We start from the raw sequence: 12,029 nt of genomic DNA on the forward strand, positions 1-12,029 counted from the left end.
ACCTCTGAAGGATGTTTCCACCAACTCTGTCTGTGCAAAGCTAACTGAAGCTGAGCCTTTGTCACTACACAACTTTTCCCCCCATTTGAGTCTCCCTATCCGTCTTTCCTTCTTGTTACGTCATTTCATCTTGCTACGTCTGTCGTGCGTGATATTCACTGATAGGTTGAAATCAGTCTTGTGATGTTGGCAAGGCGGCATGTGATGACGAATAATAAAAATAATCAAATGCATTAAAACAAAAGTAAAGAGGCTGTTTTGAAAATGTAAGGAGTAGAAAGTGCAGATATCTGTGTTAAAATGTAGGGAGTTAAAGTAAAAAGTTGTCAGAAAAATACATTTAACTAAAAATCAAGTTGAGTACAGATACCTGAAACATCTACTTGGAGTAACAAAGTATTTTTACTTGGTTTCTTCCCATCTCTGGTAACATTACAGAGCTGCTACCGCTGCAGTCCCTTCTGTTGCCCTATTAAGATCTGAAAATTGATGCAAAGACTACAACTTATATTTAAATACAGTTTATTGTACATTTATTGACATTCTTATTGGTGCACCAGGTAGCACAGTGGGTAAAACCTCATAATATTCATACTGAAGAACAATCTAAAAAACACATGAGAGACAGGCACTTGTTGGAAGATCAGCCTTGTACTTGAAGGAGAGACGGGGGCCAGAGGGTGGAGATTGAGAAAGCTGGAGCCTGCCAGTGTTAATACAAGCTGTGTGGGTGAAGCATGGTCTAGACAAAGCACAACATAACAGAGGCTGTGTTGTTCAAAGCCATCCAGTAAAACACTCTCACTTGGCTTCTCCTGGTTGGATACTTTATAATTTTTTTTCTTTCATGAAATGATATTAAAAGCATTCATATGTTTCTGAATCATGTACAATTTACAGTAACGCTGAATATTTTTCAAATCGTGCCCTACAGACAGCCACTGAAATCTGTGTGACATTTAGTCACCTTTATCTTCAGATCAGTTACAGTGATGCAGTTGTCAGCATCCACTGTTTAGAAAACTTTTCCTTGTTGGTGACTTTCCATGAGCTCTAACATCTCCTGTTTCTGAATCAGTGAAACAAAAGACATTGAAAATAATATTGTAAATTTGGTATCTTGGTGTAATAAAAGTTTTGCTGTTTGCCAGCAAACTGTCAAATCTTCAATATCAGAGCTTCTTTGAACATAAGTGTCAAAACAGCCTCCGCCCAGAACTGCTTAAATGTGTGAAAATGACAAAATAAAGGTGCCGAAATGTTCATCATGATGAATTTCCTGTTTCAAGCCAGTCTTAAGACTAAGAAGGTTGATTTTCACACCAAGCTGGTGTGAAGCGTAGTCAGTGTTGCCTGGGAGGTAGCTAATCAGTTGGAAAAACAATCTACAAATGTGTAAAGTACATGTATACAGTATGGAGTCATTAGTAAATGGACTAGTCTAATCTGCCAGTGCCTCCAGTCCAATGTATAGCATCAATGCTAACAATGAGCGTCAACCAAAGAGCTGAAACAAAGTACTGCAGAGTAGAATAGTGATTGAGGATGAGGCTGCCTCATTCCTGTTAGGTTGTGCTTTACCAGGAGCTCTGAAAACAACATCACTTGAACTTCTCATACACTTCATTCATTACTCTTTTTCCCTCCACCCACACAGCTACATTGGGCTTTAAGTCTCGACAGTCTATGGGGGTTTTGTAATATATAACGGCTCTCCGCCTGGTTGGCGCAAAGAGAGCCAGGACATTTAGTCGAACAGCTTGGCTGCTGTGGCCTTGCCATCGTACTTGGAACCTTTTCCATCAAACTCGGAGGGCAGGATGTCGGCATCAAACTCCTTGTAGTAGTTCTCCAGCTCGTCTCCGTGGACAAACACCTAGAGTAGGAACAGCAGCTGTTAGAGGCCTTTTAGACAGTGGGGATTTTCAGCACCTGACTATCCAACATGTAAATAAGTGGAAAGTCAGTAGAAAGTTTATAAAATCATTGCAAGTGAAATAAAGTATTAATAAAGTATTTTAAAAGCATAAATCTTTGAATCTTGTCTAACTCACTCTCTCTAGCAGCTTGCTCTTCATGAGGGGTTTGACCACATTGTAGGTGGTGGTGAAGTACCAGGGCTGGTGGATGAAGTGCACAGCTTTGAAACGGGCGGGGAATGAATCCTGAAAGAATGAAAAGTCAGATGGATTAGATATGAAACCTTTATCGAAGACATGTACTCTGCATTAAGTTACAGAAAAGGTATGAAGACTTCTCTTTTTCTACTCTTAAGTCACAGCTCATGGACATTTTTCACACCGAGGACCAGACTTCAAACTTTGAATCAATGAGCCGCTCTTCCTTCCTGCCTGGTAAAGTTAACTGTGAAATGCCTTGCTCAGAGGCACCTTGGTGTTAGGAGAGTTAGAAACATGTTTTCCACTTAACTCTTGTATCCATCAGTTTACAATCTTCTAACCTTCTGAAAACTTCAACACAAACTTTTTCATCTGCAGTTTTCAGTTGTAGAATATCCATCTCTCCCACTCTGCAATCTGCCTTTAGTTATAGTTTTCCCACCTGCAACATGTCCACCATCTTCTTGAGCTCGGTGGGTTTGATTCCTGACGCCTGCTGCATGGTGAAGCCCTTGAAGTTCTCGATGATGCAGAACCCGTTGATCTGAGTCTCCTCGTTCTCCAGCAGCTTCTCCAGGATCACACAGTAGGCACGAAGGATCTGAATATACACACATCTATTATTCATATCATATTTAAATCAAAAGTGAGTTTGTTAATATGCCTTCCCAGGAGCATTGTGGGATATGTGGTCTCACGTACCTCATCAAAGGTGATCTCTTCATAGTCCCAGTTCTCGATGTTGAAGAGCAGAACCACACGGCCATACTTGTCTCTGCTGGGCAGGATGCCAGGGTAGCCAGCCTCGATGGTGCTGCGTACGGCCTCTGGGGTCAGATTCTCAAACAGCTCGGGGTAATCCTTCCTGAAACGCACGTAACCTGGGTGGAAAAAACAGACACACATTCTGGGGTCACACCTGGTTGTAAATTTCCCTGTCCCTCGAGCTACTGGAATCATAGTTTTCATCTAAAGGTTTTCAACACTTCAGAATTTTTCTTCACAATTTAAACAGTTTAGTGTTTTTGTCTATTAATGAAGAGGTAAGTTGGGTTACACTGTCTTTAGAGACTGATGATACAACTAAAACTTTTAAATCAGTCTAGGCTTTATTGTCCTATGATGAGCTAAATGGTGCTTCAAAGGCTTTTTTCACCCTGACGATGACAAATATTTGATTGATTTATTTGATTGTAGCATGAAAATGATCAAATATAAACTCAGCTAAATTAGCCTTCAGAGAAACAGAACACTACAGAACATAATCAAGACTCTGAGATCTTCTGGTGAAAGAAAACAGTTGTCAGTATATTCAGTTCTGCCTCTGCTGACGTACCCTTCATGAGCTCGAAGGCTCTGGGCACGTCGTACTTCCTGGCGCGGATGAAGCGGACCAGCAAACTGTCCGGTTTCTCCCCAAAGGTGTCCTGCACCCCCTTGGCCAAGTCATCGCCTCCATCTGCCTTCTCCTTAATAATTCCTCGCAGCTCCTTCACTGCTGCCACCTTCTTCTCATCTGTCTCGTTCAGCTCGTCCTTGGCCTGCAGGGGGAGCCAGAGCAGACAGTTAGCTGACAGTTTGGGTAACTTTGGATGGGACTGACTTGCTTTTGGAGCCAGACTCAAGTTGGAGCAGTTGGAGAAACTGCAGTTTTTTGTATTTTGTACTGATCATCTTTCAGCTCAGGAGATTGTCACTTGGGTTTTATACAGTTTAGTGAAATACTGCCGAAAAGTAAATGTAACTTTAACTTTATCTAATCTCCAATTAGCCTGATATTCAGACTGAATGACTGTTACTTAGCTTAACCTTGCCTTCATGTTAGCTTTCTCATGAATGAAGAGCTCACATTGCACCAGCTAACAATGTATTATCTTTCGTCCTAGGTGTGAGCAGCAGGTGGTTCAATAGCTCGCTAAACTAGCATGCAATGCCTCGCCAGCCTTTCATCCAAAGTCTGCTTTTCCCTATTTTTTAGTGCAGTCATTTAGTACGTTCATTCAGCTACTGTTGTGACAACATGTGGAAAATTAATACAAGTGGACTCTGATAAGAGCAAAACAGTAGCTAGTAAATGTGTCAGCATATCCAGGCTGTCCAGATGTTTCTTGAAGGAACATGTCCGGTCACCTTCTGCTTGGTGTGGTCTGGCAGGCTGGCACATGGTCCAAACACTGGCCCGTGGTCCTTGACGGTGAGACGCTCCAGCTTGGACCTGAGAGCCTGCTCCTCCTCCGACACCATACGGTAAGTTCCGCTCTGAAAAGAGATGCGTCAGTATTAATGAGAACATAGTAAATTTATTTTATGCTTATAATTCAGTTATAGTGAATACGGTTCAAACTTCTCTCAGGCGTGACAGGGCATTGATTTCCTTGCAGCTAATACTACTAATACTAATACTGCAGTAATCTGTAGCTCTGTGTGTAAATACAGTACATCTTCCTTGTGCACTATGGAGTTGATGAATACAGTTACCATGTGCTTTAACATGTTAACAGATACTAAAATAATATCTTCCTGATCTGCAGAAACCATTTTTTCATTTGACAAAAGAGGCCAAAGTTCTTGAATATTGAATGTTGTCTAAGCCAGTGGGAGGCAGGCCTCTGCAGGGGGGCTCCAAACTGTTTTAGAGGAGGAAATGAAAGAAATGACATTATCTAATAGTTTTGGTTCTCGCACATTCCTGTCTATGTTTATGGGATCAGATAACAATCATAATCCCATTGGCATCCAGGAATTGAGCAAGTAAACTAAGTGGGGTTGCAGGGGTGCCTTTTCCCAAGTATAGTCTGAGAGGAGGCCTGCCGTCTCAGACTTTCAAAACCACTGGTCTAAACACTAGCAGGATTTAAATCAGTAAATATGTGATGAATGACTCATGATTCATAGTAAGAAGTAGAGCACTGTTGTTTAGGCCAAATATATTTCTGTTTTTACACATCAACAGTTCACTAATGTCAGAGTAAAGCAGCACTGAATCACATATTGAAGATAACTGTCCCTGCTCTCCATTAGACTGAAACACCTGAATAGATCATTTCCGCAGTTTATCATAGCAGGAAAAGCAGAGCTGTTATTAATGACATTAATAATGGATGAGTTTCATTTAGCTGTGCCAGTCTAAGGGCCAGTTGGTATTGTGGATACTCGCTCATCGGGAACGACTTAATGGCACACAGAATGGAAACAGATCCATCGTTTATGTTATTGGTTACAACAGTGCCTGACCTTCTTAACGAAGGCCAGTTAATGATGTGACAGCAGGTGTTTGGGCCGCTGATGGAAAACACCTGCACGCCGTGACATTGTTTGCAACCGTAACATTTAGTGCGTCCAGAGAGAAATTGCTCTTTTTCTATCTTCTCTGCCTTTGCAGGTTGCTTTGGACAAGAGCTCAATGTCTTACTGTGTTGATATAATTCTCTCACAAGACCTGGTTGTGCTGTGTGAGGTTTAAAACATGTCTAATCCACATGAGACAAAACACACGTCCACCAGTGCTTCAGCAGCATAATCAATAGGCCTCAGTGTTTGATTAATCTCCCTCACGAGTCCAGTAAAGCTTGTAAATACGCGGTAAGGACTGCTAGTGGACCTGAAGCAGGGATCAGAGATTAGCAACTAAAGCTACTGTAGCTGTTGACGGCATCCTAACAATGAGCTTTGCTCTTGAGAAATGTTGAGCTGCAGCCACGTTACAGGAAGATGAATGGGTGTTTGTCTTGGCAATTGTTATTTGTGTGTGAGTGTTACAGCTCAGAAATCCATCCAAAATATCCCCATGGAGCAAAATCAAAGCACAGTTTAAGTTTAAGTAAAAGTGTGATAACTTACAACCACAGCCATATCTCCTGCTCCTTATATCAGCTCCGAACTGTCTGCAAGAAAATGAAAGGGAGTTTGTGATTCACATGAAACAACTGACACACTGTGCTCAACATTAATCCCCCTTCATCCCACCCTCTCTGCTATCACAGGGTACCTTGATTTGGCTATATTTAGCACTCGTCCATTCCTGGATGATTTGTCAGGAGATTTAAGGTCGAGAGTCTTTTGGTTTTATAATCGACAGGCTCACATTTGCTGTCAAGGTTCAAACTCTTTGATAAATTCTGTATAACCGCAAGGATCACCAAACACTTAATGTTCCCTTAAATCTCCTGTGAAGCAGTTTTAAAGTAGATTAAAAAAAAATCTCATAGTGTGATGTAGCATATGCAGTATCTTCTTGTTTTAATCTACTGTTTTCTTTTATAGTTTTTTCTGAGGTTTGTGGAAGAATTTGATGCACACATTCATTAGGGGATTTGTGGGTCCTCCCTCAAGAAATGCTATGTTTTTTTGATTCAAATTATTATATTTGGGTACAAAAAATTGGAAAAACTAGAGCAGATAATAAATACACAAAAAGCATAAAGCAACACAAAACTTGATAAAACTTGCTTTAGTTTTTTTCTCTCCACTTTGATTTTACCTTAATTTGACTTAGGTGGTGCCCAAAATTGCTGCGCCTGAGCCTTATAATGGTGGGGAAAACCCTGATCTGCAACTATTTTGATAATCGATTAAATATTTCCCAAATTAAAAAAACAACAACATCTAGCTCGTGACAGTACACTGAAAATCATTGAATTTTTAGACATTTTCACAGCCAAATTAAACAATTTGAAGTCATCTTGAGCTTTAAGAAATTGTAATGAACACTAAACTGGCATTTAATGCACAAAAAATATTCATTGAGAAAATATCCAGCAGGTTAAAAATAATTGTTAGGAAATTCTCAAAAGTCTTGTGCATCCTTTTATGCACATTCCTCTGTTGTTCCTGCAAAATTTAAGCATTTTCTTCTGATCCTTTTTAGATAAATTGATAGTCCTCCTTCTACTATACTATAGCAGAATATACTATACTATACTATACTCCCTTATATTGAATACAAGTAGGCCTAAAAAGCCTCACACTAAAAGACATCCCACTCGCCACAGTGTCTCTGTTCCATATTTTTTAAAGACTCCTGCGTCACCTTCACAGATATAACTGTGTTATTATTCAATGCAAGCCACTAAGTTGGTGCTCAAATCCAAAGCTTCAGAACCATGAGCACATTTTTGGGAATTTTTGCTCACAGTGGGAATGCAGCTCTGAACCTTGCTTGTGTTAGTCCCATGATGCACCTGCTGAGCACGATATGGACTTCACTTGATTAGATTTAGCACTCAAATACCTCAAAATACAAGAAGAAAATGTTTTTTGGGAGTCAAAGGAAGCAGAATATCCACAGTTTATAAGAGAATATCACTGTTCTCGGTCAAAATCACTGCTGCGTTAACAAAAGTTCAGCTATAGCAGGACCAAGAGGAGCTGCAGAGTTTTACAACATCCGAGGAAGAACAGAGTGTGAAGCAGCACATCAGCAGAGGAGGCTGAGTCTTACCTGAGGCAGATGTGAAGTCGCCGGTGGGCAGTCACAGGGGTCTGTGTGGAGCAAGGTGGACCGGACCTATGTTTTGTAGTGCTGGGATTAGTGGCGTCACACCAGATTACATCCTGCAGATTTCTTTTTCTTTTCAATCAGCATAAAAGTGGCAGAGGGTGGGAAAGACGGGGGAGGAGGGGAGGGAGAGATGGTGAGGGTGTTTGGCCAATGGTGGAGGTGCTCCCATAATGAAAGGCAGGGCCAGGGCACATTTTCATGAATGATGTAATGTTGAGTGCACACTTTAGGTAAGAGGTGGTTTAAGAGGGTGGACGGATTTGATTGCATTACAAAGAGACTCGGGTGGAGTGAAAAGTGACCATTGTGACCACTGGTTTGATTTCTGCAACGTGATTACACTTGGGTGAGAAGAGAGGGGAGCCTGTGTTCTAACGGGCTGTTTCACATGTTTAAAGGCATTAATGGGAGTTCAGTCTGCTTCTAATGTTGTGACATTTCTCCCTGGATCAGCAGCAATATTATCTCTCTTCCTGAATCTTTTTAAGTGAGGTTGATTTCTTTAGTCTGCCAACGAAGGCTGGAATTGATGATATAGTCTTTGTTTCCATGTGACTAAAAAAATAGACAATACAATCCCAGATCCTGATCTGCAGCAAAATCTAATATATAAATCTAATCCACCAAATTTCATGGAGATCTGATTAAACAACAGCACGTTACACGTTATACAATATATGCAACTATGCCCCACTAGCTCTCTGTGTTCAGATTGAACAGCTCGCCTTGCACACATACTAAAACATACAGTAAGATGAAGACACAAAGATACATGAGTAATAAATAGAAAGAGAATCAAATAAAATTTGCCAAAGAGTTCAGTGGAATAAATGAATCTATAATAAACAGAGGATGTTGATCATCAATTAACAGAATAGAAAGAAAAAAGAATAATCTTTTTCTGTATCTTTTGTTTTTACTACATGTTGTATTACCTATATATGATTTTATGAATTTTGTGTTTTCTTTTTAGTTCACTTTTTTTTGAAGCACTGAGCTGAATATGGTGTTTGAAAGGTGCTATATATGCCTTCTTCTTAATCTTCTTATTCTTCCTATTTTCATCACCTGATGGCGGTAAAAAGTTTTAATTAGAACAGGTTCTGCTCAGTAGCTGCAATTAGATTTTGGGTCCGTATGCTCTCATTTTGCATCCAGCTATTCATCCAGATTTGTCAATGAATCGATTGTCAGGGAAACTATTTGTTAATCATGAACTGTTCCCATCTTTTAAGCAAAACATTTAAGGATTCATTGGTTTTCTTTCTTTGATATTGTTGTAACTTGCATATATTTAGGGGGGGGGGGGGTTGATACATGGTCGAATCAAACAGGCAATCTGAAGACGTTAAAGTGGCCTTTTGAAATAGTGATGGTGATGGTTATGGTTGCAATTCTGCACTGCTACAAGGGAAATACAAAGCAAAACAAACACACTAGGAAAAACACAGAGCAAAAGAGAAAAAGCAGCAGAAATATCCAGCAGTTCACCAAATATACAAAAATATTATAAAGAGCTGTCAGACCAGGTTTCTAATTAGGACGTCTCACAAATCAGAAAACAAGAAATCCATCATTCTGACTGAGGAGAAAACCTTCATCTCTTATGTTTTCATGAAGCAGAAATATGTACACAAGCCCACAAGGATTTGGATTTAGACTTAGGTGCATTCATATCAGTTAACATGGTCCTTAAACTACCCACAATTCCCCGGATCAGATTAGTTCTCACATACACATTATACGTCAACACACAACATACTGACACCACGTGCCGGTCACCTTGATAGCTGTGTGTGCTACAGCGAGCATTCATTCATTCAGAGCTGAGAGTGAAGGTTAATATAATAATTCTGTGAGCACTCAATCTAATCGGACACACATGTACTCTGTGTTTATGTCTAATCTCAACAGAGCAAGGCTGAGTAAAAAAAAATCTAGATTTAATCTCACGTAATTGAGCAACAGAGAGGCGTGCATGAAAACGAATTAACAAAGAGCTGGACAGTAAATACAAGAGGGTGCTGTGAATATAGTAAGTGCTTTGGTTTTTGCTTGTTGAGCGAAAATAATCTTATCAATATCGATCATTATGAAAAACAGTGGAACATTAGCAGCGTCTTAAATCAGATTTACAGGGCCTGTGGGAAGTGAGGTGATGGGGCCTCATTTATTCCATCTGTAACAGACATCGGTGTCGATCTATTCACAGCTCAAACACACCTCCGTGCATTAAAGAGAAAATGTGCCACTGTTTATGTGGATGTCCAGTTGGTTTTGATGGTAACATAAGTCAATTAAAGCAATAAACTCCTCAGTGTGTGTTATATTGACCAAGTAAGCTGAGTTATCCTGCTACAAAATCTGATACCAGTGACTCTTTAGCCACCGGGGCATGCTGCTGCTCAGAAACAAAACTTGTTCTCTTGCTTGTAAACTACCTTATAGCAAAAATGGTACCCCAAAATAAAAGTGCAGAGGAACAGAGGATGTTAGTTGACTTTAACTAATCTGGCCATATGTTACACACTGCTCCTTTAAAATTATGAGATATTTTTCAGTGTCTGTGAGAATCACAAAAGGAATTTAAGTCTAAACATGTTGGGCCCTCTATCAAAATTAATGCTCATTTTATTGGGTTTTTCAATTCTTCAACACCCAGAGCCCAAGGACGCAAAATAAAAATTAAAAAGTTTACAACCTCTTATCATCTAATATCTGTAAATTTGACAAAAATTCTTTGTCCTGAATGTGAGGCCCTTGATGTTGCCTTTACACTTCAGCAGTCCATCGCTGCAGCAGGTTGTTCTTTTGTGAGGTGATTTGTGATGTTGGGAAGTCGGCCATTTTCCTCTCTCTGACCCCGGTAGCACTAACGTCACCAACACACGTTTTTCCTCCTGATGCAACGATGAAGGAGCGGGCAGCCGACTAGTAATCTGCTAAATCGGGGCTGATCTGCTCAATAAAGCGATTTGGGGAACAAAATTAGACGGATTGGGCAAACAATGCTACTCTGTTTTCTTCCTACAGAGCTGAGGGGCCAAGTTCAGGCTTTAGATGTGTGTGTGTGTGTGTGTTCATGGGTTTGAGTAAGAAAGCAGGAAGCTGAGACACAAGTACAAATCCATTTACAGAGCCATAATAAAATGTGCAGCTCCACCTGCAGCTCGCTGTGTTTCATGTATAGTTAATGTCAGTTAAATTACATGGGTCATTCCATACCAACTCACCAAGGGCCGAGTTCATGTCATGGATCTTCTTGAAAAAATAATATCCAAACTACTATTAAATTCAAGATACCTTGCAAAATCCTATTGCTCTACTCCAAATGGCCCTCTGAGCTAAATTTCTGCATTTTTGTGATTGTATTGTCTTGTATTCTCCGCCTCACCAATCAATTTTTTTTTTTTACCAGAACAAAGAATCTGTCATTTTCAAAAATTCTCCACTAGTTTTCACATTCTTGCAACCAAATGTTGATTGCATAGTATACAGCCACATACAGCAGCGCAGCATTTGAGTTCAATGACTCACATTTCAGTTGCTGGAATTTAACTGAGTGTGCTGGGAGAGAAGAAAACAAGGATAAGCATTAAAAGTGAAAATGGTGCTTTGTCTGCAGACTGCAGTGTCTTTTCTGGGTCAGCCCACTTTTAATGCAGTGGGTTTTGTAACCTATTTGGACATGGTGCCATTCGATGATTTAAATTCCTGATCCAGTATTTATGAGACTCTGACCTGTTGGTCTGGATGATCCTGAAAATATTTCCCAACTCCAACAGAGCTTTAGTTTCACACATTAATGCTACTGCTGCTGTTAATGCTGATCTGGCTCTGAATCAAGTAGGAGGACCATGACGCCATTGTTTGTTTTTCCTCCACAATTAGCATGATCATTAATGCAATGATTCAGGGCAACAGAAGTAAAAAGGTATAGGACAGCTGACTATACTCTCATCAATGATCTAAATGCAACACTTTTGTTTTTTTGCTCCAATTTTTCACAAGCTGAAGTAAAAGTTAGAAGACTTTTTCTGTGCAGACAAACGATTAACATCTGTCAGATCATGAGCATGTATCCTGCAGTGTGCATGTGTGTCATTGTGTTACGTGATAAAACTCAGTGGCCTTTTATTGTAACCAGCCCAAAGCACGCCTGTGCCACAATCATGCCGTTTCATCAGCATCCTTATTTGCCACACCTGTCAGGTGGATGGATTATCATCACAAAGTGCTCATTAACACCAATTTTAACTAATTTGTGCACAATTAATCAAAACATAGAATCTATTCTTAGAATTTTTAGAAAATAAAAATATCCTGGTATCACATATGAATCACTATTGCTGCTTTTTCTTGTAATTTTTTACTTTACTTTTTTACTGTTCCGACACATTTGTATGTTA

General features: G+C 39.9%; 1 protein-coding gene across 1 annotated transcript; it reads right to left on the reverse strand.

The window, feature by feature from the left end:
- Window positions 1-550: 550 nt before the first annotated feature.
- Window positions 551-7,608, reverse strand: rlbp1b (retinaldehyde binding protein 1b). The gene is made up of 8 exons (XM_084363280.1): window positions 7,561-7,608; window positions 5,961-6,004; window positions 4,251-4,379; window positions 3,457-3,661; window positions 2,823-3,001; window positions 2,563-2,721; window positions 2,055-2,165; window positions 551-1,876 (listed from the first exon to the last, which is right to left on the reverse strand). Exons 2-8 carry the CDS (start codon window positions 5,970-5,972, stop codon window positions 1,748-1,750), a joined length of 924 nt encoding a protein of 307 aa, XP_084219406.1. The 5' UTR covers window positions 5,973-6,004; window positions 7,561-7,608; the 3' UTR covers window positions 551-1,747.
- Between the last annotated feature and the right edge of the window lie 4,421 nt (window positions 7,609-12,029).

Source organism: Pagrus pagrus (genome assembly GCF_965226575.1).
Source record: "Pagrus pagrus genome assembly, chromosome: 10".
In the NCBI taxonomy this organism is placed as follows: domain Eukaryota; kingdom Metazoa; phylum Chordata; class Actinopteri; order Spariformes; family Sparidae; genus Pagrus; species Pagrus pagrus.